Source organism: Hypomesus nipponensis, chromosome 7, assembly GCF_054491055.1.
Source record: "Hypomesus nipponensis isolate SF chromosome 7, ASM5449105v1, whole genome shotgun sequence".
NCBI classification, from domain to species: Eukaryota; Metazoa; Chordata; class Actinopteri; order Osmeriformes; family Osmeridae; genus Hypomesus; species Hypomesus nipponensis.
This window is the reverse complement of record NC_140367.1, coordinates 10,209,874-10,235,204: the sequence shown is the minus strand read 5'-3', so window position 1 is coordinate 10,235,204 and position 25,331 is coordinate 10,209,874. Positions and strand designations below refer to the sequence as shown.

Below are 25,331 nucleotides of genomic sequence, written 5' to 3'. Positions count from 1 at the left end.
AAAGGTCTCTCAAACCAAGGCTCCTTCCAGAGGTGACCCGTCTCCAAAACCTCTCTTCAATAGCCCCCGGCTATTGACTGTTACAAAAGCAATTTATGGTTGCCGTAGACACCAACCCAGAGAAGCTCTTGTGGGAGCCGAGGAGGTGACCGGTTCAGTGTCTAAGCCACGCATCCGGCTCCAGCGCTGTCTGTCGAGCCCGCCGATGGGGAAAACGTCTCCCAGGTTTCAATGAACCTACTCCTTCACCTCGCAAGTACCACAGGGGGGCTGGGAGCCCTCCTCCTCCTCCTCCTCCTCCTCCTCCTCCACCTCTACCTCCACCTGGTCTGAGAAGACTGTTCTTCCAATCACTGGGAGGTTGTCCCCTCTGTCCCCACACCTGGTTGGTTGGGCATTGGGAGCCCAGAGAGATGGTCTCCAGGCTGATAACGGACTGTCTCGGACACACCAGACCCGGGCGGTGGAGCCGGTTGGGTCACTGGTGCCAGTTTGGAGACTTATTGATGTGTCCCGGACTGGTACAGCGAGGGATGCATGCGAGCGAATCATCAACGCGTAAAGGGAAGTCGAGTGTGTTAAAAAAACACAAAAAAATACGAAAAAAATACAAAAGCGACTCCAGAAATTGGGCTCGACATTAGAAGAAAACGGTTGTTGGCTCTCGTCGGCGTGACCGGTGAGTCATTAGCGCGGCGGCGAGGATGAAAGGTGCGGCGGAGGAGGAGGCTGATGAAAGGGAAGGCCACGCGCGTCTGTCTCGTTTGCCCGCCGCCGGGATGCAAGGAGAAAAATGCCTCATTAAAGACCGTCCGCTCTTAAAGCGGACGCGAACATGCTGTCTGGTGTCGTAGTCGTCCCCCCCCCCCCCCCCTTCCTGCCTGCACGCGGAGCGTCTCGACCTTTGAACTCTGAGCTTCCCTCGGTGGTCGCCTGCACACCTGTGCGGGCAGGTTTACGGCGGACGCACGCCGTCTGTGTGGTGGGAGTGAGCAGAGGCGTGCGAGCCTTTGAGACCCCCACACACCTACACACGATTAATATATGTGTGTAAACACCTCGTCGAAAGAGCAAATGGACTAGCCTTCTCAAGGGCCCCATTGTTGTTGACCGACATGGGGAAACCGACGGGGGGGGGGGGGAGTGTGGTGCGTGCGTGTGGTGGGGGGTTATGGGTCTTTTTATGCATCAAGGACCAAAGAGCAGCTTTTAACTCATTACCCCCCGCGCTCATTATAAAAGATAACGTGCAAACAAGCCCAATTTCCAGCCATCCCAGACTGCCTGGCTGTCTTGGGCTGTTTTCCTGTTCCCACCTTGTGTACATTAGCGAGGCCTCTCTCGTCTGAAAATCCATACCTAAGGGCCCGTAATGGCATAATATGAGCAATTAAGTTTTCCCTCAGAGGCACTTGTGTGTTCCCGGGTGAGGAGGACAGCGTCGCTTGGCAGCGAGCCCGCCATAACACGGCGCTGTGCCTCCTCGCGACACCCAAGGAGTCGGCGCCGGTCGAATGTTTTAGCGAAAGCTGTCACGGTGCACTCTGGCTCTCCTGCTCGAACGCGGGCCCCGGCGTTGACGCGGCGGCGCTGCCTCTCCCCTGGGGTTTAAACTGCCTCTGAGGAGATGTGCTGCGCCACTGTCGCCCTGTCGACTGAAGGAGAGGGGGGGGGGGGAGAGGCCGGGGCGGGGGGGGGGGGGGTGGCCCTGTGGTGTGAAAGTGTCCGAGGCTGGGGGGAGAGAGAGGCAGGGGGTGGTTGTGTACTAACCTGTCACTTTGGAAAAGGCCCGCTTTGTCTCCACCACATGCTTTCTTGCCCCCCTACCTTCCCCCCTCCCACTTTAACTGTCACTCCCCGTACCTCTCACTTCTTTCACTCCCTCCCCCACTCCATCCAATTCTTACTTCTTACTCACTCTCTGCGTCGTACCTTTTCTCTCCCTCTCTCCCCCGCCTCCCACCCTCTCGCTCTTTCTTTCTCTCTCACCCTCTCTCCCCCCCCCCCCCTCCTCCTCTCTCTCCGGGCACAGACGAGTCTGTGACTGTCCTGGACGAGAGCGCTCGAAATGGATGACCTTTGAGACAATCAGAGGTTCCCAGGGTGGGCCTCGGGGGCCTCGCCCGCGTCCAGAGGCGGGCGCCCAGCGCCGGTGGCCGCTTGTGGATACCATTGATCCCCCGAAACAATGGGCCCCACCGCGCTCACTGCGGGGGGATGAATGAATGACAACACGGCAATGAGTCGCCTATTCACACCGGGGTGAAAATGGGGGGGGGGGGGGGGGGGGAGCAGGGAGTGGAGAGGTTTTTTTTGGTGTGCATTTGTTTCTGGATGAAATACAACGATTCCGTATGCTTTTAGAAGCCTTTTGATATAGTCCGCGATTGGCTGCCAGGCCATTTGCACGGTGTCGATAGACTTCGTCTCTTTCCCTCCTCCTCCTCCACCGCTCTCTGAAGCTCCCCCCCCCCCCCCCCTTCCCCTAACCTCTTCTCCTGACTACATCTGGGTTAATTCACATCTCAGCGAGTCGCTTCCTTTTATATGCGCACTGTGGGGAAAAACAACAGCGTTAGTCCGCCTATGAATGCAAAAGAAATGTTCGTACAAGTTCTGCTTCAGAGGGCGGAGTGGAACTAGCTGCAGTAGGGCGGTTTTAATGCCAGCAAAGGCGTCCACAGTTGTTCATCACAACTCCATTAAAGATTAAGAAGAAAGTAATCCTGCCGGAGAGTCAAATGTGCTGATTCCTTTATTTAGGGTAATGGACTTAGGGAACATGACCTCTCTATACTGGCTTACAGTAGATAAGGCGGCCATTCATTTTTGTGTGTGTGTTTCCGCCCGTCATAATGCGAGTGAGTGTGTTTTTCATTAGGATGTGCTACAGCATTTATAAACGCAACTTTATCTCTCCGAGATCTAATCTTGGGATTGCAACCGCGTGGAATTGAAAACCAAAATAACCGAGCAGGCGTGGAAACATTTTTTTTTTTCCCTCGATTATGTTTGTGTTGGCAGTATTTGTGCGGTTTCTATTTCTGTGACTTTTGTTGTTTTACATGAATCCAGCACGCACCAAAAATGGTGAGGGAGGGAACCAAGGAGTGTGTGAGAGAGAAAGAGAGAGAGGGAATGAAAGAGAGCACCCCGCTACGTCTCAGAAACATTCCCCCTCTTGTTCGACATGCTGATTAGAGTGGATTTGGACACAAAGCGAGAATTTAGTTTCCACGGAGACACCCCCTGCCCCCCCCCCCCTGCCCTCCGCCACCTCTCCTCCACCACAACCCCTGCCTAACCCCACCTCCCTCCTACTTTCCTCCCTCGCTCTTTTTAAATTTGATTTCTATTTCCTCCTCCACTCTCCCCGCCCCCAAACCCCTTGTCCCCCCCTGCACTCACTCCTGATCCATAAATTCACCATGCACCCCCCCCCCCCCACACACACACACACACACACACACACACACCCCACCCAAAAACACAAGGACTCCAGCTCTGGAAAGGACAGGGAAGGAGAGGGGCCTTGGCCACCTGATTAGGCATGCAGAAACCCCCCCCCCCCCCGCCCCCCTCCCCCATTTGTATTTTTTATATCCTCCACCCCTCCTCCACTTCCTCCTCCATCTCTACACTCCTGGCTGGCCAATGAGGGAGGAGCCCCTGCCCTCTTGTCTGGTACAGAATGTTGACTTTACTCTTAGAGGGCAAGGACTGATACTCCTGTCTATTCTCCAGTTTGAAAACATACAAACCTCTTCCACAACCTACCCCTTCAAAGTCTGCTCCGCGCGCAACATCAACACCGTTTTGTAGTCCAGTGGTATGAACAGAGAAGCGTGCAGAAAGTGAATCTTTTCCCTCAAGCGCTTCGGTGTCTAGAGCATTAGTCTGTTTGGTTCACAGTAAGAGTTTGTTAAACTCGAGTTGTGCTGCTGCATGCCTGGAGGTATCTACTTGTGGGTGTTCCGGCCAGAAAATACGTCTCGCCGGGACAACAGGGTCTTCAAAACCCACTTTTCTCTGACGTGATGTGTACAACAACATCTCAGATGGAGTCGGGGGGTGGGTGGGAGAGACAGAAAGAGAAACGAAAAAATGGAGAGAGAGAGAGGGGGTCCTTCACCAGAGTGCAGATGAGAATGAACCCCCCCCCCCTTTCTCCTCTCTCCTCCTCCTCCTCGCCCGCCCCACCCCCCACCACCCCACCCCCATGTACTCCACAGAAGAAGAAAAGGGAGAGAAGAAGAAAAAAGAAAACGATAAAAGGGAGCAGCGAAATAAGAAGGGGGCAGTGGAATGGAATATCAAATATTTAGAGTGCCTCTTCTGTCAGTTGTGCGAGGGCGAGCGCCGGAGAAAGCGAGATGTACTTATCTCTCTCTCTCTCTCTCTCTCTCTCTCTCTCTCTCTCTCTCTCTCTGTGTGTGGAAGATGCATTTTCTCTCCCACAATGGCAGGGAGGAGGGAAGGCCTCTCTCGGGGGAGGGAGTGTGTGTGGGGGGGGGGGGATGTGTACGTGTGTGTTTGCGACCGAGCGACACGACGAGGGCAGTCTGGGCCGTGTGACCCCGGCAGACGCGTCTGACACGAGGGATCCTCACCGTCTGAGCCCAGGCCTCACTCCAAGAACCTGGACCCGGGCCAGTGCCCCCCCCCCCCCCCCCCCACACACACACACACACACATCCCTCCACCACCCCCCCCCACACACACACACACACACATCCCTCCACCACCCCCCCGGTTCCCCTTTAAGTCAGCCACGTCAGTGTGCACGCCTGTGTTCAATTCATAAGGATACTTGCGCATGTGAAGTGCCGAGGTTCCCATCATGGCTCCCTTAGAGTCAACACATGTGGTGTGAAGTGTATGCTATTCTTGTATTAATTATTTCATCTTTTGCCAACCGCAATTCCGTTTTCTTTCCCTTCTCTTTTCCCCTCCTCCTCCCCTTTCTTCTCCTTCTCACTGTCTCTACCTCTCATTTTCTCTCTGTCTGTCTGTCTTGTCTTCCCTCCCTCCCTCCCTCCCTCCCTCCCTCCCTCCCTCCCTCCCTCCCTCCCTCCCTCCCTCCCTCCCTCCCTCCCTCCCTCCCTCCCTCCCTCCCTCCCTCCCTCCCTCCCTCCCTCCCTCCCTCCCTCCCTCCCTCCCTCCCTCCCTCCCTCCCTCCCTCCCTCCCTCCCTCCCTCCCTCCCTCCCCCTCCTCCTCTCTGTGTGACAGAAGCTGGCGGTAAGAAGTTGTCCTGTAGGATCGGCCAAGCCCCTCTCCCTCATCAAGCCGCCCAGCCAGAGCATAGCCATCTCTGTGGTGCCGGCCAAGGCTCCCGTTTCCATGGTGACCGCACACATTAACGGACAAAAGGCGGCGGGCTCGGAGCCGCTGCAGGCGTCCCCCATCAACCTCCAAACGGCAAGCAGAGTGGCGGGGGCCCCAGGGCCCCCTTTCAGCAGGAGGGCCAGCGAGATGCCCCACTCCCAGGTAGGGCCCCTGGAAGCCACAACGCACACGTTTCTAAACTCTAAACAGGAACACACATATACAACAGACTCAGAGTAGCATGTATGTTTAAGAAACACAGGACAAATCTACTGATGGCGTAGTCAGTGATTACCGGCAGAGAGTCGTCATTCTATTCCTAATTCTACTTCCACTTCTCTTGTTTGTAAACTCCTTGTAGAGTGTTAGCTCAGCATTAAACTCTCAAAGGTACTGTTGGACTAAGTCGTACAACCACAACAGACAAAAGACTTTCAAATGAACACACTTTTGAAACCACATGTACGAAAACCTCCCACCCTCCCTCCACACCTTTCATCAGCCAAGAGCAAAGAGAGCCGGGGGGGGGGGAGAGCAAATATGCAAAACTGTGGTTCAATAAGTCCTTGAGTGCAGTTGCTGTCTCCCTCCTCCCCTCCTTCCCTCCTCTTCGACCTGCCCCACCCCCCGGCGCCATAATCACGGCAGATCTTCACTTTATGAGCACGTGAGATTTTATCCACTCAGTATTACACCCCTCCTTTTTTTTTTTATGATCACGCTTCTCTAACACCCCCCACCCCTGTCACAGGCACAGCACCATCTCCCTCCCAAACCCTCCCTCCCATTTTATACTTTCCCTATTTCTCTCTCTCTCTGTCTCTCTCTCTTTCTTTCTGTCTTTCTGTCTCTCTTCCACTTTCTCTCTCTCTCTCTCTCTCTCTCTGTCTCTCTGTCTCTCTGTCTCTGTCTCTCTGTCTCTCGGTCCCTCTCTCGTTCTCTCTCTCCTCCATCTCCTCACTCTGTATTCTCCCCCATAACCCCCATCAGCACAGAGCAGGATTAGGCTTTCACGCTCCTCACAGTCTCCTCACAGTCTCCTCACAGTCTCCTCACCAGTACTGTAATTGCACGGCCGCATAGGGATGAGGGAGGGGGAGACGGAGACGGAGAAAGAAAGCAAAACAGGGCCGAGACAGAGTGAAACATCCAGAGACAGAAAGAGAGGTGTACGATGAGGTTAAAGTAAGGGGCCAAAGCCATTTTGTGCTGCGAGTGTGTGAGTGAGGGAGTGAATGGAACGGGGCCTGCTTCTGCTCTGAAGGGATTCCACGCACAGCATCTCCGTCCGCGGGGAGGGCCGAAACATGCAGAGAAGTTGTGGTTGAATGTCTGGGCCCCCCCCTCCCCTCCCCCTCCCCCCCCCCCGGCTTGTTGGTATGGAGAGCAGGCTCAAGGCCGGCGAAGGGCAGATATGGAAGGAGTAGCCGTAGCGTGGCGATAAAGCTGCCATGTTTCATCGCCATGTCACCACAGAGAGGCGGGAGGGGGGGGGGGGGTGGTCTCTCGTCCTCTCTACACTCCTGTCATTTTTGACTCCATCACCCCTCCTCCCCTATTTCTTGCCTACCCCCCCCCCCCCCCCATCCCCTCTTATCTGCTGGTGGAAGGGAGGAAGGCAGGGGAGCGAGGTCAGACGCAGAGTCTGTTTTTTTTTTTTTTTCTTTCTTTTTTTTTTTTCTTTCTTTTTTTTTTACTGCTGTGTCGTCTGGTAAATGGGAGAGAACGGTGGGGCTTTTCACCCGGCAGCCGGCCCGGCCCGGCCTGGCCCGGTCTGGTACAAAAGGGGGCCAGTCAAAGTGCCAAGGACACACTAACTCATTGCATTGTCTTCCTGCAGTCCACAAACACCAAACAAAACACTGGAGGTAATAATGTGCAGCCATTCACAGGCTATTTTGGTTGTGAGTGGAGTAGGGATGGGGGGGGGGGAGTGTGTGTGTGTGTGTGGTGGAGGGGTGGAAGGGGGGAGGGGGGTATGGTTGTCCATAGTCTGTAGTACTCTTCGACCACCTGGCCTCTCATTTGAAAATCGATAATGAGGCCTAATTGTGTCGCAGCGCTGCATGAGCGCCCGCTTTGCTAAAACTCGGCGAGCACTTCCCCGAGTGACACGGGAGAGACAGGCCCTCCGGGAAGCGAGTCAAACTGCTGGCCTGGCAGGAAGTGAGCGAGATGGGCGGCGTTCCCACGACTGAGCTCCGGAGGGGACGTAGCCCCGGCGCCGAGCTCGACGGCCCCCCCTGCGCATGCTCGCTCGCACGTGTGTGTCTGTGTCTGCGTGCACGCGCTCCGATCTGACAGCCAGCACTAATGGGTTCCCACACTGTTATGAGTGGCTGGCAACGCTAATTAAATAGCCGTGGATCCGCTAGGGGTTAGCTAAGGCAGGGGTGGAGGATAAGGAGGAGAGCGGGGGGGCGTATGGGGGGGGATGTACCTGTTGTCTTTATCTCTCTGTACGTCGTGGGACTGCTGTTCAGGGAACGCTAATGAAATAGTCACACGCCTGGATAGCGTAAGGGAACACTGAGACAGTAGCGTGCTTGCGCGCGGGCGGGCGCGTCGTGGGTCACAGGTCCGTTCCTTTGAATGCCTCTCGGAACGCTCCGGCTGGGTTAGAATGTGGCGTGTCGGCGTGACGTGACAGAGTTCACGATGAACATCCATGTTTACCGGCCGAGGCTTGTAGTGAAGTAACACCCTTTGCAAAGTAAAATGGGTTAACCTATCTATGTATAGATTTTTTTATATAAATATATAAAACATTTACCCAGTATATTCAATTCTGTTATTTCCTACTGTGTGGCGCCTCCCCCCCCCCCCCATTCCCCTCCCCCAAGAAGATTGGATTTATCTTTTATTGCATCATCACATTACAGCACAATATCCATATCTCACAGGCAGTAGCTTGGCCACTGTGCATGAATGAAATTAAAAGCCACATAGGTAAGATGGAGTGTGTGTGTGTGTGTGTGTTTGTGGAAGCATGCGCCGTGGCGTCCGACATGACTTGTTGGTCGCTGGGGGCTCCCTCTAGTGGTGGATCGGCGAACGGGAGACGAGGAAAGGGTTGTGTTTGTGTGAATCCATCTTCACAGGCTCTGTAATGACCTCCATGCAACAGTTCTTTGATCTCATCTCTCTCTCTTTCGAAGATGTAGGCTCTCTCTGTGTGTGTGTGTGTGTGTGTGTGTGCGTGTTTATTTATTTGTACTGAAAGCAGGCCTTGGCAGTGCATTCCAATTTATTATGCACTTGAATAAATTATAACTAGATGTGGTAGAGTGATACCACCACGCGTGACATGAAAACAAATGGTTTGCAACCCCTTTTGAACGGTGGGTTTCTTTCACAAACCCGCGTAGAACCGGGAGGTTCGTCCCTTCGCAAGTGGTACCCTACCGGTCAACTTATCTTCGTCGATATCCCTTAATGGCTGTTTTTTGACGTCCCCGCGGTGCTCGCGGGGGGACAACAATGATGAAGCGCCTCCCACGCCTCGCCGACGCGTAATCATGAGATGCGGCTTATCGCGGGGTGATTGATGAAAATTGCCGCGCGTTTGACACGCGCCCCGCACTCTCCTTCAGAGAGACGGTTTATGGCCCGCGCCCCGCTGCGGGCTTTGGTGAGCGTGCGCACACCCTCGTTTCTGCTCGGAGACCCCGATCGGCCTGAGTTACTGTAATGCAAAGAAAGGCCCGGAACAGGATGTTAGAACCGAGAGGAGGAGAAGAAGAAGGTGGCAACTTCCTGCATGACATCATCAAGGTCAATCTGAGGGCGAGTGAGCGGTGATTCTACATTAAGGGTTGAGTCATCCGAGCTTTTCTTGTTTACCCGCCGCATTCGTACGGGCACTGTTGTCATACCTGGTTTGCAGTTGCCATGCATCTGTGAAACTGGGATCAGACATCCCATAATGGTGCATGTGACAGATACATGTCTTTTAGAATGGCGCCCTTGGAAGGCGGATGGGCGTTCCATTTGTGCCTGTCGTTTTGAGGAACAGACTGCGCGGTAGACTTAATCACAGACTGGCACCTGAACCGCAGCAAGGCCAGAGGAGGACGCGATGCTGCTCCAAAAGGACCTTCTTTCCTTTTTCCCGTTTTCTCTCCTTGGAAGGTAAATCCAAGGAGAGAGAAAAAAAAAAAGTGGAAACGTTTTCACGGATGAAACGTGTCTGTGGAAGCTCTTTCAGCTCTTTCATTCTCTCTCCACTTTTTCTTCTTCTTCTTCTCTCTAACACCGTCTCTCTCCCCCTCCATCCCTCTCTCTCCCCCTCCCTCTCTCTCTCTCCCCCTCCCTCTCTCTCTCTCCCCCTCCCTCCCTCTTTCTCTCTCTCTCTCCCCCTCCCTCTCTCTCTCTCCCCCTCCCTCCCTCTCTCTCTCTCTCTCTCTCTCCCCCCCGACTCTCTCTCTCTCTCTCTTGCTGTGCATGCGTTTCCTTCCCTGCTCCCCCCCTGCTGTGAGTAGCAGTGATGACAGGACAAACGATAACAAACGCAGACTCCAGGCTGGAGACAAACGGCGTGGACACTTCTGTGCTGAGGAGCTGAGATCCTGCCCCCATAATCCCCCCCCCCTCCCCGCATCTTTCCTCCTTCCCTCTGACATGCGCTCTCTCTCTCTTTCTATCTATCCGTCTCTCTCTCTCTTTTTTACTCTCCAACAATCTCTCCCTCTCCTGTCTTGATCCGTCAGGAAATACAGCAGGCAGGGAGAAGGAACAGGAGTTTTTGTTTATTCTATGTTTTTCAATGGCGTTTCTTTTGAACTCGCGTACACAACGGCCTTTAACGGGCAGGCGGGAGCCTGTGTTGTGCGGTGACCTCGGGAGTTGGTGACTGATGCTAAGAACATTGGTGCGTTCTACATTACGCACACCATCATTAAACATAAATAAATAGCACAGTATACTTCAAACACTACACACGACAACACACTATGCCTTTTGTCGCTTGGACAAAAACGGCTGTTGTAACTTTGCTTTTAGCCCTAATCTCTTCACCTCACGCACCCCCTGGCCCATGAAGGCTTTCTGCAGCCTGTAATTGGGGTGAGGAGGTGTCCTTGTTGCTGCTTGTGTGTTTTTGAGGCAGCTGCAAGCAGCCAGCCGCCAACAAGCCAGTGTCTGAGAGGCAGAGAGTGTGCATGCTGAAAAGAGTTTTTTAATCTCTGTGTGGTTCACTCTGTGTTCCTGTCGGGAACGTTTTTTTTCTTTTTACTTTAGGTTTTTGTTTCACTGCTTTTGCAGAGCCCGAATCGGCTTTGGTCAGATGTAGGGCGGGTCGAAAAAGGAAAGTCGTATTTGGTCGCGGCGTGCCTCTCTCTCTCTCTCTCTCTCTCTCTCTCTCTCTCTCTCCTCTCTCCCCTCCCTCCCTCCCTCCCTCCCTCCCTCCCTCCCTCCCTCCCTCCCTCCCTCCCTCCCTCCCTCTCTCTCTCTCTCTCTCTCTCTCTCTCTCTCTCTCTCTCTCTCTCTCTCTCTCTCTCTCCTCTCCTCCCTCCCTCCCTCCCTCCCTCCCTCCCTCCCTCCCTCCCTCCCTCCCTCCCTCCCTCCCTCCCTCCCTCCCTCCCTCCCTCCCTCTCTCTCTCTCTCTCTCTCTCTCTCTCTCTCTCTCTCTCTCTCTCTCTCTCTCTCTCTCTCTCTCTCTCTCTCTCTCTCTCTCTCTCTCTCCTCTCCCCCCCCCCCCCCCCCATGTGGCTGGGATGCCTGGTCCACAGGCCTCTCAGGTGGGCGGGCCCCTCATTCCCAGCATACACTGCAGCAGACGGTCGCCTTAAAGACAAATCTGGAAATGAGGAAAAAAGGACCCCCGTCCGCACCCGTGGGAGCCACGGGCCAAGCAGTGGGAGAGAGAGAGGGCAGAACTGGAGCTATTGTAACCGAGAAGAGATTCTATATGAATGGTTGGGGTGAAAATAAATGTTTTTTATACGTGTGTGTGTATATATATATATATATATAAACATTTGGGCAGCAAAAAAAGGGAAATGGCTTGTCCAAGGTTGCACTTGCGTTCACACTCAAGGAAACCTAAGTGAAGGTGCTTGGGTTTGAGAAAAGAGGCAGCAATTACCAAAATGAATGCCCTCGCAGTGTAAGAATTTTCATCTCGGTTGTTGCCATGGGAACAGGCCTTCACGGCCCCCAGCTCTTCCCCCCCCCCCCTTCCCTTTCCTAGTGCTTTTCTGTAGCACAATGGAACGAAGGGATTTTTACAGAAGAAGGGAAAAAAAAAAAGAGAAAAAAAAACCCCAGCTCGAGTTATGCTCTGAAGCGGGGTGCAGTGGGGGAGTGGGTGTGGGGAGTGGGTGTCTAAAACTTTCCCCTGTTTCTTTTATTCATGTATTCTGTCAGCAAGGAGAGAGAGAGAGAGAGAGACTCGGTAAAAAGCGAGACGGTTTGACGTAGGAGGAGGGACGAGAAGAATACCCCCCCAAAAAATACAATACCCAAACGCAGGGCACCACAATTTGTCAACAACTCCTACTGTCTAACCACACTCTCTTGCGAGGGTGTGTCACTTGACTCCTTTTGCAAAACACTTCACACAGGAGCACATCTCGCGCGTAAACGCTAAATCCTCTCAAACAAAACCACGTCAATCTGACATGTTATTTGGAAAAAGACGAACTTCGTTTGAGGAACCACCGTCACTTTTACCTCAGTCGTTTGGTGGGGTAGTAAAAGAGGTTTTCTCCACAGTGTGGCTTTTGCCTGGGCATTCTTATCATCCCTGCTGAAGGTCGGACCTTCGGTGAGACCAGACTGTAAATCGGCTGATATACACGACGAGGACTTAGCTCCGTAAATACCATTGTCTCGTAATCCTCAAAGCAAACACACCGAACCGAACACACACATACACACATCATTCACTTGGTGTCTGGCTCTTTTTTTTTCCCGGTTCAGAAAAACAGAGAGCGAGAGAGACGTAATCTTCCATCTTATCGACACCCCCGTCGATATCTGAAGGTCACACATCCAAAGCTACATTCCGAGACAATGTTGTGTTTACATGGCAACAAGGGGGAAATAGTGCGTTGGAAGTGTGGCCTGTGAAGACTCATAAGTCCAGGTGTGTGTGTGTGGGGGGGGGGGTTCATTTGTGTGTGTGTGTACTGTTGGTGTATATACTAATCTGCTCATCAGATTCTATGGCAGCTTATTTGTTTGATTTGGCACAGAGGGAATTTACCACAAACGTGAAGAAGCTCAGAGGGCGAGGAACGCAACGACGGCTCCGTTTGAAAACGTGCCGCCGTCGACGGCTCGCAAAAGTCCTCTCGTTAGCAAGAGATGGTGGTGGGGGGGGGGGGGGTTTGGGGAGAGGGGTAGAGTTTGTGGTTTTGATCTTAAAAGAGGGAGGGAGATGGAAATGGAAGAGATGGAAAAAGGAGAGGGATGGTTAGAGAGCGGCGCGGGGTTGAAAGAGAGGAGAGAGAGCAGAAAGAAGGCGAGCGAGAGAAAGAGAAAGAAAGAGAGAAAGAAAGAGAGAAAGAAAGAGAAAGAAACAGAGAGAAACAGAGAGAGTGAGAGTACCCCACAGTACTCTGACTGAGCACACAGAAAGCTACTTTGACTCCAGCCAGAGCAGCTCCCTGACATTTTCACTGCGGTGGCTCTCCTTCCTCTTCTGGGGGAGGTGTAATGATCCGCGGGGGGAAGAGAAAGTGTGTATAATGAGAATAGCGTGAACCGGCTGGCTGGTAGGTTAACCCAACACCTCACTGTGAGAGAACCCGGGGACGAGGACGAGATAAAAGCACAGGAGGATAACGCCATCTCAGCCAAGCCCAGAACACAGGCCTCTGTATTTTTAGTAGCGGCAGCCACTGGTATTACGCAAGACGACACAAGAAAAGGTAGAAAAAGGTCAGGCTGTTCTCATAATACCCGTGTCTGGCATATTAATAGTCGTAGGGTTATTAGGCTGGTAAGAGAGTGAATTCTTGGTTCTCTCCTCCCTCTCTCTGCTTTGTGTGTGCGTGCGTGCGTGTGTGTGCGTGCGTGGAGCTGGCTCTGTAGACCATCATTACTCAGTTGAGGTGAACACCCATAGGGATAGTGTACAGTAACCTGGATCATTCTGGGAAGTCTTTACATTCCTGCAGCCTGTGTTAGCCCGCACAATTATTTCATTAGAGTCTCGGCGGCATGGATTATAATTGGCGGGGGGGGGAAAGGAAACCACTCCCGGAAACAAGTTGGTTTTGACATATACATGCTCTCACACTCTATCTCTGTCTAACACACACACACACACACACATATCCCTGTACCTCTCAACCTGAACGAAAAGGTCCGGGTGCAGTAGTTTGAGAGACTGGCAGCTTTAGAGCTTTCAGCCTGGCTGCTGCCGTTTCTCAAGGTCCCAACCACCGACACGTCCTGCCTCACACCTCAGCCTGTCGAGGAAAGAAAAGAGAGAAGAAGACAAACTGGCCGTTCACTGGAGTCGGTACGCAGTGATCACTTCCTGGGTGGTGTCAGGGGAGGTCAAGTGGGGACATGTGTTTGTTGAAACGAACCAGGCAGCTTGTCCAATGCCTGTGGAGTTATTTGGTATCCGTGTATTCATACTTCAGATTTCATGGAAAGATACTATAATTTGTCTATTTGTCTCTCTCTGTCTCTCTCTCTCTGTCTCTCTCTCTCTCTCTCTCTCTCTCTCTGTGTCTCTCTCTCTCTCTCTCTCTCTCTGTCTCTCTCTCTCTCTCTCTCAGATGTTGGGAACCCTCACAGCAGTGCCCCTCAAGGTGCCTCAAGTCAGCTCTCTGTACAGGCTGGCAGGACGGGCGCCCACTGTGCTACCTCAGGTAGGGACGCGTGGCGCCATACACACACACACACACACGTCTGCAACACAGAAAGAACACGCCCATGGGCCAGATGTGTCTTGAGTATGTGACGCTGACGTGGTTTAGGATGTTGTGCTCCTGTCATTAGCCTGATGATGAATACATAAGTAAATCAAGGATATCATTCTGTCACTTTGAACGTGGTTGTAAAAACCAAACCTGTTCAGGTTATTTGAATCAGACTACTTTACTCCATATTTTCCCCTGCGGAGGTCGATGATAGGAAATGCTTTGTGTGCTTGTTTAAACAGGCCAATTCCCAAGCTTGCAGTTCAAAGACTTGAGCTGGAGCTGATTTTCCCCCTATCCCGGATATTATTCTGCCGCGAAGATAAAGAGAGAGACAGAGAGAGAGGCAGAGAGAGAGAGAGGCAGAGAGAGAGAGAGGCAGAGAGACAGAGAAACGCAAAGAGAGAAACGCAGAGACGCAGAGAGAGAGACGCAGAGAGAGAGACGCAGAGAAAGAGACGCAGAGAGAGAGACGCAGAGAGAGAGACGCAGAGAGAGAGACGCAGAGAGAGAGACGCAGAGAGAGAGACGCAGAGAGAGAGACGCAGAGAGAGAGACGCAGAGAAAGAGACGCAGAGAGAGAGACGCAGAGAGAGAGACGCAGAGAGAGAGACGCAGAGAGAGAGACGCAGAGAGAGAGAGACGCAGAGAGAGAGACGCAGAGAGAGAGACAGACAGAGAGAGAGACAGACAGAGAGAGAGACAGACAGAGAGACAGACAGACAGACAGAGACAGACAGACAGACAGACAGACAGACAGACAGAGAGAGACAGACAGAGAGAGTAAGAGAGGGAGACCTGGTACATACATGGAGGAATATCTTGTTCTGTCACTGGTGTCTGAGGGTTTCTAATCCTCAGACACCTCTGCATCCTCTGCATCCTTCTCCTCCTCCCTCTCCACCTCTCCCCCCCCCCCCCCCGCTTCTCCTTCTCCCGAGTTAACGCTACAGCCCTGTGGCATGTCAACGCACCCCCCCCCCCCCCCCCCCCCCGAAAAACAGGGGAAACAGGAAAACAAAAACAAACTTTTGCCTGTGTGTGTCACAGCGGGGCGACGCTCTGTTGCACTACAAGGCCGCTCTGTGAGCGTAGATCAGAGAGATCATGAGTTGCTCGGCGAATTAATCGGAGCGACGGCCAGGGGAGAGGGGGTAGGGCCCGGCGTTTGGCACCATGAATCCCCGTGTTATTCCAGTTAATCTGCCTTCGCTGGTGTTAGCGGATCAATGGAGCCATTGTTGGAAGGAGGGCTGCGGTTAATCAGAATGACCTGCTGCTCTTGAGACTTTTTTTCAACTGGGTGCAAGTGTAGGAAATGACCACTGGGTGGCAGCACGCACCATTACAAAGCCCCCAGTCCGCCCTGCTAACGACAATGGTGAGGGGAAACAGAGAGGAAATGGGAGTTAATGTGTGCCGGCTCATCAGTTGTGTGGCAAAGTCGTTAGAGTGAATGAACCCAGGGAGCTGTGCGGTCAGAGTCTCTCCGGCGTGTCTCTGAGAAGCCCCGTCTTCGAGACGACCTCCTCCTATTGGTTGACAGGCAGGATTGGGAGCCGGGGCACGTCTTGCCACGCATCAACACTCAGGGATTTTGTGTCTGCGTGTGTCTGCGTGTGTGTGCGTGTGTGTGTCTGTCTGCGTGTGTGTCTGTGTGTCTGTGTGTGTGTCTGTGTGTCTTTGTGTGTGTGTCGGGGGGGGGGGGGGGCAGATGAGTGAGTGAGCATCTGGCACAGGTTTCTGTCTTAGAACCCTTCATGTGTTGAGTACGGGTGACAGGTTATCTTCACAGCATGCCTCGCGCCGTGCGTTTTTGTGTGAGAGAGAAAGAGAGCGTGAGAGAGAGATGAAAAAAAAAAGAAGAGTCTTCTCAACTGTCATACAGACCAGCGAAAATCCGTTTGGCAGCATGGCATGACTCACCGTTTTGTAGCCATTGCAATGTTTCAGTAAAAAAGTCAATAATGTTGTGCCAAATATAATACCTTTTTGGCAGAGTGGCATTCAATTCAATGAATGTGTATTCTACAGTTGCTTCACATTGAGACCAGAGGCCTTCAAAGACAGCAATGCAGCCCATCTTCATATTTCAGTTTCTGCAGTCCAATGGCGTAGCTCGAAATGAATACAAAACACGGTGTCCTCCCCATCCAGGTCAGGCCAAAGACCCAGATCCCGGACAGCCTTCCCCACAGCCCCTTCCAGGAGCAGCAGAGCAGCCAGCCCCTCAGCCTGCAGAGAGCCACCGCCCTGGTCAGCCCCAAGAGCCAGGGGCCTGCCCTGGTCAGCCCCAAGACCCAGGGGCCCGTCCTGGTCAGCCCCAAGAGCCAGGGGCCCGCCCTGGTCAGCCCCAAGAGCCAGGGGCCCGCCCTGGTCAGCCCCAAGACCCAGGGGCCCGCCCTGGTCAGCCCCAAGAGCCAGGGGCCCGCCCTGGTCAACCCCAAGACCCAGGGGCCCGTCCTGGTCAGCCCCAAGACCCCGGGGCCCGCCCTGGTCAGCCCCAAGACCCAGGGGCCTGCCCTGGTCAGCCCCAAGAGCCAGGGGCCCGCCCTGGTCAGCCCCAAGAGCCAGGGGCCCGCCCTGGTCAGCGCCAAGAGCCAGGGGCCCGCCCTGCCCACCGCCAACAGCACCTTCAGCCCCGAACGCCTGCCCAACGGCCAGGGAGGGGACTCCTCGCCTCCGCCACCGCTTCCCCCTCCCCCACCGCCCCTCCCCCCCCAGCTCCAGGCCCTGTCCGTAGGGGGGGGTGTGTCCCCCAGCACCGCCACCCCCGCCGCCGCCACGTCCACGGGGCCGGGCGTGGCCTACGCCATCGTCTCCGCCTCCCCGCCCGCCACCGCCGCCGCGAACGGCGCAGGGGAGGCGGTCAAGGTGCAGCCGCTGCTCTTCAGCGCCGACAATAAGGTGAGCAGCGGATTCTGATTGGCTGACTGTCATGCCCCTACTTACGGACCAGAGCTGTGAGAGGTTGTTTTACACATAGAGCTGGCGCTGAAAACAAAACACTTAACTGGCAGACTTTGAGGCGCCGCCATCTAACATAGGATTCAGTCAAGGACTCTTACTTGATCTGGATCCCCAACGAGCTTGCCCCGTTATGTAAATTCCAGGCAATCTTTAGAGGCAGTTGTTTATGAATGCCTAATGTTCTCTTTTATGGATCTCCATTTGTGCTGATGGCTCTCCCATCTCGAAGCCTGACCTCTGCGTCGCGCACAAACGGCAGTCGTTCATTTCCGAGGCAGATGAAAAGAGCCTGTCAAATGTGGTCAGGATAAGATTGGTGGGGCTCGTTATTCTGTCATTAGCGGAGAACAGTGGTCTCATGGAGGGGCTATCTTTACGGTGGGAATACACACACAGACGAGCGCGCACACACACGCGCGCGCATATAACCCACTCTGTTACGTGGACGGAATGTCGAACAGGCATTAAACCAATGAACCGTGACATTTCTCCAACAAGCATATACAGAACTGGATATGCCAGGTCTAATGTTCTTGCTGTGTGTATGTGTGTGTGTGTCCAGGTGATCATTATCCAGCCGCAGACCCCCAGCAGTTTGCAGGGGTCCCCAGGCCCCCAGGTGGACAGCCCCTCACAGGAGACCATGCCTACCCCCTCCCCCCCAGCCAGGAAGAAGGATGAGGACCCAGAGGTGAGACGCACTGCTGAGTATTTGAAAGTATTTCCGTGGCTTCAGTCACCCCAGGTGACTCAAGAGGGGGCCATGTCAAGTACCCGCCCGAGTATTTGTCTGGATCAGGAAAACCGACTGAACTAAGTTTTGCCAGGGGAGTGTCATATTGAAGGACGCTTTCAACTGCCAAGACACTCTCGTTGGCTAGCGCAATCGCGGCATCCAGCTGGAGCAGATGTCTATCTCATCCACATCACTCCGATTGGTTAACCGATCCAATTATTCAGGAAGCTAATCCCAGATCATCCTGAATGCAAGTCCCAAAGCCTTCTTTCCCGCTGGCCGATCGGTGCACTTTTCCTGAGACTAGCCACACGCTGTAATCCACTTTCTGCTGTCTCCTAAGAAGGCCAAAGATTAGGTCTGGTCCTCAGGAGAAAGTTATCTGAGACAGAGGCAAAGTCAAGGTGTCTAAAGTGAATTGTGTCAATCTCTCTAAACTAGTCCGGATTGAGGAATTTGCAGGACATTTATTACTGCAATGAACGAAGGCATACCGAGACAATGTGTGTGTGTGAGAGAGAGAGAGAGACAGAGAGAGAGACAGAGAGAGAGAGAGACAGAGAGAGACAGAGAGAGACAGAGAGAGACAGAGAGAGACAGAATGGGGGAGGCAGCCGTAATCCTGAATGAGCCCGTGAACTTGAGAAGCCGCTTCTTCAGAAGATCACATTTCCAATCACCTGCAGGCGCTGGGTTCCCAGAGCCCCCCCGCCCGGGGGGGAGTTGAGGTGGCTCAGTCCTGACCCCCGGGCCGTTCCATATCTCACTTCACTCCTCCCGGGGTGCTCTCTGGGAATAGCTCGACACACACACACCTCCCACCCGCACCCACACACATAGAAGCTTGCATTTCAGTCTCAGCGATGATATTTCCCCATTTGCATCTCCCTGCATGTGTATGTCTCATGTCTCCTCTCTCGCTCTCTCTTTTTCTCCTTCAGAAAATTGCCTTCATGGTTGCCCTTGGCCTGGTCACCACCGAACACATGGAGGGTGAGTCGGGAGCTTATCTGTAGTGGGGATGTGAACTAGGGTGCTGGGGTACTTGTGTCTGAAGAGGTTGCTAACACCGGCCTACTTATGTTAATGTGTTTATGGTAATTACCCTGCATTTTGACTTGGCTCGCTCCGGATGAAGAGCCCACTGCACGTAGAGCGGTATGTCGTAGTGCTTTGGGGAGTCCTCTATGGGCCCTCACATCCGGGGAAGCCGTGTTATTGTTGACTGGTAATGTAGTCAATCTTTGGCGGTCTCTCTCCGGGTGGAGCAGTTGAGCAGATACGGTAGATGTTCCCCTGCACTTCTTCGTTCGTGAGATTCGTTCCTGCCTCCGTTGTAACAAGTGTCCCTGTGTCCCCCCCGTCCCCCCCCCAGAGCTTCAGACCAAGCGTCAGGAGAGGAAGAGGAGGAGCACAGCCAACCCGGCCTACAGCGGCATGTTCGAGCCGGAGGTGACCCACCTACCCACAATGCAGTTCAGCCTTTGCCGTTGTACTCTCCTTTGCTTTCGAGACCCAGGAGTTTTGGCCATTTTCCCTGGGTCTTGGCGTGACTTGAGTCCGCGTTTCATCTCTCGATCTTCTCTCTGTTGCCTTCCAGCGCAAACGCCTCACATCGAATTACCTGAACAACCCCCTCTTCCTGTCAGCGAGAGGTAAATCCGATTTTTCTTTCCGCTCAGCACAGCACAGCAACAAGGGAGCCTGACACAATTATGCACAAACACATAAACGTAAACAAACCAATAAACAAACCAATCACTTCCCTGAGGGAAACAAACTTGCCGGGGTCTCCAGGAAACAAGATAAAAAGAACACTCCTGTGCAGCAGAATTAAAATTTGAATGATTTTAAGAAGCCGGATTAAAAACGACCATACGCCGAGCTGCGAGATGAAGGAATGTTTATTATTTTGTTCTCCTGCACAGTGTGCTGAGATTGAAACCCCGGGTTTGTTTTTGCGTGGCAGGTATAAGCCGAAGCCTTTCTCTAACATGTTTCCTGAACTGAGCCCCTCTCCAGTGAGACATGTGCATGGCTTAACCTCCACTGCAACACCCCCAACCCCCCACCCTCCTACCCCCAACCCCCCACCCTCTCCTCCTCCTGCCTCGCCGTCTCAACCTGTTGTCGGCTTACTAACATGTTCTCTGCTTCCCCATCCGCACGCTAGACACTGAGGATCTGTGCTGGAAGGTACGTGGCATGACTTCAGATGTGTGTGTGTGTGTGCGTGTGTATACTGTGTGTGTCATTATCAATGCAGTGTCGGTGTAGTATCAATGGTGCCTCGGAGACCAAAACAAACCCTGAAGTAGAAGTGCTCGTGACCGACTTTGTTCCAGGGCCTGTGCTGTTCATTTGTTCTCTCATGCCGTCACATTTGGGATTAACGCAATCCCTCCAACTCCAAAAACTAATGGGAGCACCTGGCTGCATTATGTAACCGCTGATTCAAACGCTGAGATGAATCTGAGGAGAAGTGTCTGATGCATTTTCATAGCAACAGCGAGACACAACGCGAGTCCTCGGGCCGCCGCGTCTGAGGAGAGCGCAGCTGTGTAGGAACGAGGCCAGGCTGCTCCATCAATCCCAGAGCAGGATTCATTATGCCCTCCTTATTGCCTGTCTGCTCCAGCTCCATTGGTTCTGGCTGCGGCTTCAGCGACTTGACAGATGTGGCACCCCCCCACCACCTCTCTCTTTCCTGCCTGGGCAAATTCCCGGGCTTTTTAGCCTTTGCGATTGGTGTTTGACTGTCATACTATTTTAGCCGTTGTGCCCGGGGATGGGAAGGGTGGGTGTGTGTGTAATCAGAGAGATACGGCCCGCGGTAGAGCCGTCCGTCTGAAGAAAGTGCCGGCGATTTCCCTCCCGTCTCCGCGTCTCTTAGCCGAGGTGGATCCGTGCTGACATTTCACCGGCGGCCCGCCGTCACCCCCACATATCACCGGAGCCGTGCTACAGTTCACTGTGTACCGGGCCGGCGTAGCATTCGCAAACGCCTCCCTCCCTCGCTACCTCGTACTCCAATACGGGGGGGGGGGGGTTTGAACAGTCTCAGGGACTCGTATCTGTACCTGGCAGTTGACGTGGTACAAGGCGTCGCGCTCCCTGTCGTCCGAATTTAATTTAAAAAGATAAGGGCATGATGAGTGGTGTCCGTTTAAGATAATGCTACAAGGCAGGGCTTTCCTTTAGTGGGCTAACACTCGCGCGGGGGGGGGGGTGTAATCGGATTCTTTCCACCGGGGGCTTTTTGTCATGGGAGTTTGCTGTCCAGGAGTGCAGGTTCCCTCCGAGCTGACCGTGGTGTTTTGTTTGGCTGGCAGGAGGATCTGGAGCATGAGGACCACTGTGCCATCTGCCAGGAGGATGGCGAGCTCCAGCCGTGCCACAACTGCACCCGCGCCTACCACCCGGACTGCCTGCAGCCGCCACTCCGCACCCCGCCCCGGGGGGCATGGTACTGCCCCAAGTGCCAGAAGAAGGTACTGCGACTACCGTTTTTGGAATGAGGGGTTGGGGGGAAGGGGGACGAGGGGGAGGGGGGCAACCGGGAGGGGATAAACTGGAAGGAAACGATGCTAAAAGCAATGCCTAAAAATAAACTGTTGTTCCTTTCTCGTGCGAAGGTTCTGAACAAGGAAAACATGTCGTGGCCCCAGAACTTTGTCCAGTCATACGTCACACACAAGACGGGTGAGGAGCATACTGAGGGAGCACGGCTGTTTTGTCCCGTTTCAGTTTGGTTTCCAGTTCTGCGTACAGCAACCTGTGTCGTACACATATGAAGTGAGAGCGTGTGCTCATGGGTGTGTGTGTGTACAGTGAGAGAGGAGGAGAAGAGGAGGCTGCTGAAGAGGAACAGTGAGCTGAAGAAGGACTGCTCCCATCTGGAAGAACAGGACAAGAGACTCAGTAAATCCCTCACGGTACGACCCTCTCACCCCCTTCACCCTCTCACCCTCTCACCCCTTTCACCCTCTCACCCCCTTCACCCTCTCACCCCCTTCACCCTCTCCACCATCTCACCCTCTCAAACCCTCTCACCCCCTTCACCCTCTCACCCCCTTCACCCTCTCACCCTCTCCACCATCTCACCCTCTCCACCATCTCACCCATCTCACCCTCTCAAACCCTCCCACCCCCTCCACCATCTCACCCTCTCCACCATCTCACCCTCTCAAACCCTCCCACCCCCTCCACCATCTCCACCCAACTGCTTCTGGGGTGCTAGGACACTCGTCATCCAAAGGCCAGAAAAGCATTTGACAACAACATCACCCCAAAAATATGTAGCCTAGAAAACATGGACACGGCGCCATAAAGTGTTGGATTCATATGCCTACGTCTTGTACTATAATATAGTGGCAAGACTTCTGGAATTCTCCTTCCTCCTTTTCCTCCGCGTGAGCCTCGTTCTTTTTCCCAGCAGAAGTCTATGGAGCGGCGGGAGTGTCTGATGAGCCAGCAGAGAGACACGCAGTCGTCCCTGGAGCGCCTCAAGGCCCTCATCAGGCTGATCCAGCGCGACCAGATGATCCAGGTCACCATGACGGCCACCACCACCACGGGAGCCTCCCTGCTGTCCCTGCCCTCCCTGCCTCCCTGGATCAAGCCCGCCAGCGCCGCCACCACGTCGCCCCCCGCAGGACCCTCCATGCTACTGCAGAAGAGCCTGCCCCAGACCCAGGGTAACAACTGACCCACATGGACCCCCCCTCCATTCTCCCCGCCCCTCTACAGAGCACCTACCTGTGCTGCAGCATCTTAGCCAAGTCAGCAGCCTGCCCGGGGAACGGCGCGGGTCACCTGGCCATCTTCACGACGACGCTCTTTTTTTGACAAGTCCGAGGTACCACTGAATAATATCTAACCATACGTTTTTTTATTGAGAGCCGAAAGAAGATGGGAAATCTAGAAAACGTACAAAAACCCCCAACTAAAACTATATCCTCCACTCGATTCATAATAAGTATTTTTTAAACCCAACACCTACAGTGCTTACGAGATTTATTTTTTAATTTATCGTTTTTTTTAAATTATTATTTATTATTGTTCTTGGCCTTAATGTATTTATGACAAAAAATTGTTCGATACAAAGTGCTGCCACAGCAATATGGAAAAGTTATTCTGTGGGGCTCTAAAGATTTTTTGTGCTTTTTTTTGTTTTTTTTTACAGGTATAATTATTGTTCTGCGTATAGTGAGAGAGAACATTAGACTAGTGGTAGTAACAAAGAAACAATGGAATTATGAAACAAAGGACTGTACATTAATATATTCGAGTAGTTTGGTTTGTTCTCATTCTCCTATGAACAATGTTTGCCATAATAATTCAGGTGAAAGAGGAGCAGGCGAAGTGTCATTGTGTATGTATGTAAAAGCATACGAGCCTTCAAACAAAAAGCAGAGAATAACATTTTTTCAGTATTAAGAGTTAAAAATTCAAAGAAAAAGTATTTAAGATAACTACAGAATTTAGCCTTTCTAGAGGAGAATTTAGTATTTTCATGCCGATGCCTGTCGATTTAAACCCGGAGTGGTGGTAAAACCCAGGAGAGGAACTGTACATATGTTGTGTTATTATCGCAGGTTTCTGTTTTTACTGGACTCACAACTACCCGAGGTGTTGCTTTATATTCCGATGCACTCAAAAGCGGACATTTTGAAGGGCCATTGGAGTTCCTGTACTTGTGTGATCCCACCATTAGTTTCCCCTACCCTCTACCTGTCACCAGTATAGAAAATATGCCAAAAAACCTTACATTTTTGTACTGGGAACTCCATCTATCAAATATGTCTACGATACTTTCCCTGCCTGATTTTTTTTATATATAGATATATATAGCTTTTGCTTTCACACTTTTTTATTTTTTACTCATGTGAGGTTTTTTCATGACTTGACATTTTACAGAGATGAGCCTGCTAATTCTGTCCTGGAGAAGTCTGTTAGACGGTACAAATGAACACTGCCTCAAGTTCAAGTAGATCAATCCAGGGTTTCTTTCTTATAGCATTTTATAAACACACACCAGTCAGCTGGAATAGGGACAGCTCTGTCGGAGTTACTCTTTCTATAGTTAGTCTTCCTGCTGCTCCACATAGACTTTTAGTCCGAAACACGATTTGTTTTCTTTTTCTTAAACCGCTATCATGATTTGTCTCATATTTATCAAATGATGGGTTTGCCGAACCTCACTGCGACCTGTAGATGCACACGATCGAACAAATATGAGAGAGAATCATTTGGAGTACGAATACATTTCATATCAGACTCTCTAAGACATTTTAGCACACAGACGGTACTGAACTATTGGTATTGGTCCTGGTTTCTTTGGAATGACCACAGGCAGACAGAAGAACAGCCAGCTTAGAGAACAGAAAATACTGGACTAATTGATCAATGCTGGTCTGGCCAGAGGCTCTGGTTGAAATAATCCAATTGAGTTCAGCAATATGACGCTGGGATTTGGCTATTCTGTTCTAAGATCAGAACACAAACCAGTCGTTCGAGATACAGGAAGTTCAAATGAACCTTGGATGAGATCAGTTTGTGTTTATGTAGACGCTCTGGGCCTGGCGAGTTCAGGCTGAGGGCTATAAGGAGAAGTCACCCTGTCAAACAACAAACCACCTAAACAGTCCATCAAGAACAAACCCTTCATCCAGTATCTACAGAATCACAGAGGGCTCTATCAATAAATTGCTTACGTGATCATATCAAGTTTTGCCTTGCCAAATGAACAAAAACATGGTTTGACTCACATTGGGAGGGGTGAGTGAGCGATGAGGGCAGAGAAGGGCAGAGTGTGCTGGCATTGGGCTCGAGGATACTTCTGTGTCGGCAGTCGTGTCAGGAAGAGCTGTCAGTAGCAGCGTGGCATGCAGAGCTAGGGCACTTGCACGTAGGGGCGACACGTACTGTACCACCCAATGCCAGGATGTACACCATTTGTCGCATATCAGGCCCTTTGTAGCACGTAGCGCTGCACGCTAGCGGGAACGAGGAGCGGTCCCCATGGCACACTGCATGAGCTGTAGTAGCAGAACAACTCGGAATGAAGTCAATATCAGATCGAAGGACGTGCAAAACGAGAACCATATCGCTAGTGCTCAGTGTTGCATCCCCCATCATCTAAATATGTTGCCTCCGACCTCCTTTGCCCATTTTCAGAATCTTCTCCGGGAGTAACTGTGCAGTGCATATTATACAGATCTATTTTAATACACTCGACACAAACGTTTGAACAAATGAGATGAAGTTCCGTTTTTTTATATTCTTTTAACAATGAACAAAAAAAAAATGAAAACAAAACATTTGATTTTTTTTATTGTTTGCCAATTATGCATTCTTAGCTTGCAATGGTCAAAATATTATTTCGCCATGAGGGGGTGGTAGCAAGGGAGAGAGAAGA

General features: G+C 52.4%; 1 protein-coding gene and 1 long non-coding RNA gene across 2 annotated transcripts in view; both read left to right on the top strand.

Moving 5' to 3' along the window:
• The window catches only part of LOC146276711 (uncharacterized), a 42,422-nt gene extending 36,964 nt beyond the window's left edge, over positions 1-5,458 (top strand). Inside the window, exon 3 of the long non-coding RNA XR_014762507.1 lies at positions 5,231-5,458. This is a non-coding gene — a long non-coding RNA (uncharacterized LOC146276711). The remainder of the gene's footprint in view (positions 1-5,230) is intronic.
• An 8,603-nt stretch (positions 5,459-14,061) lies between these two features.
• phf21b (PHD finger protein 21B) lies at positions 14,062-25,022 on the top strand. Its single transcript, XM_084701892.1, has 12 exons — positions 14,062-14,154; positions 16,363-16,491; positions 16,810-17,112; positions 17,738-17,866; positions 18,853-18,904; positions 19,287-19,363; positions 19,512-19,566; positions 20,085-20,107; positions 21,244-21,402; positions 21,547-21,613; positions 21,743-21,846; positions 22,350-25,022. Exons 1-12 carry the CDS (start codon positions 14,062-14,064, stop codon positions 22,617-22,619), a joined length of 1,461 nt encoding a protein of 486 aa, XP_084558018.1. The 3' UTR covers positions 22,620-25,022.
• Positions 25,023-25,331: the final 309 nt, after the last annotated feature.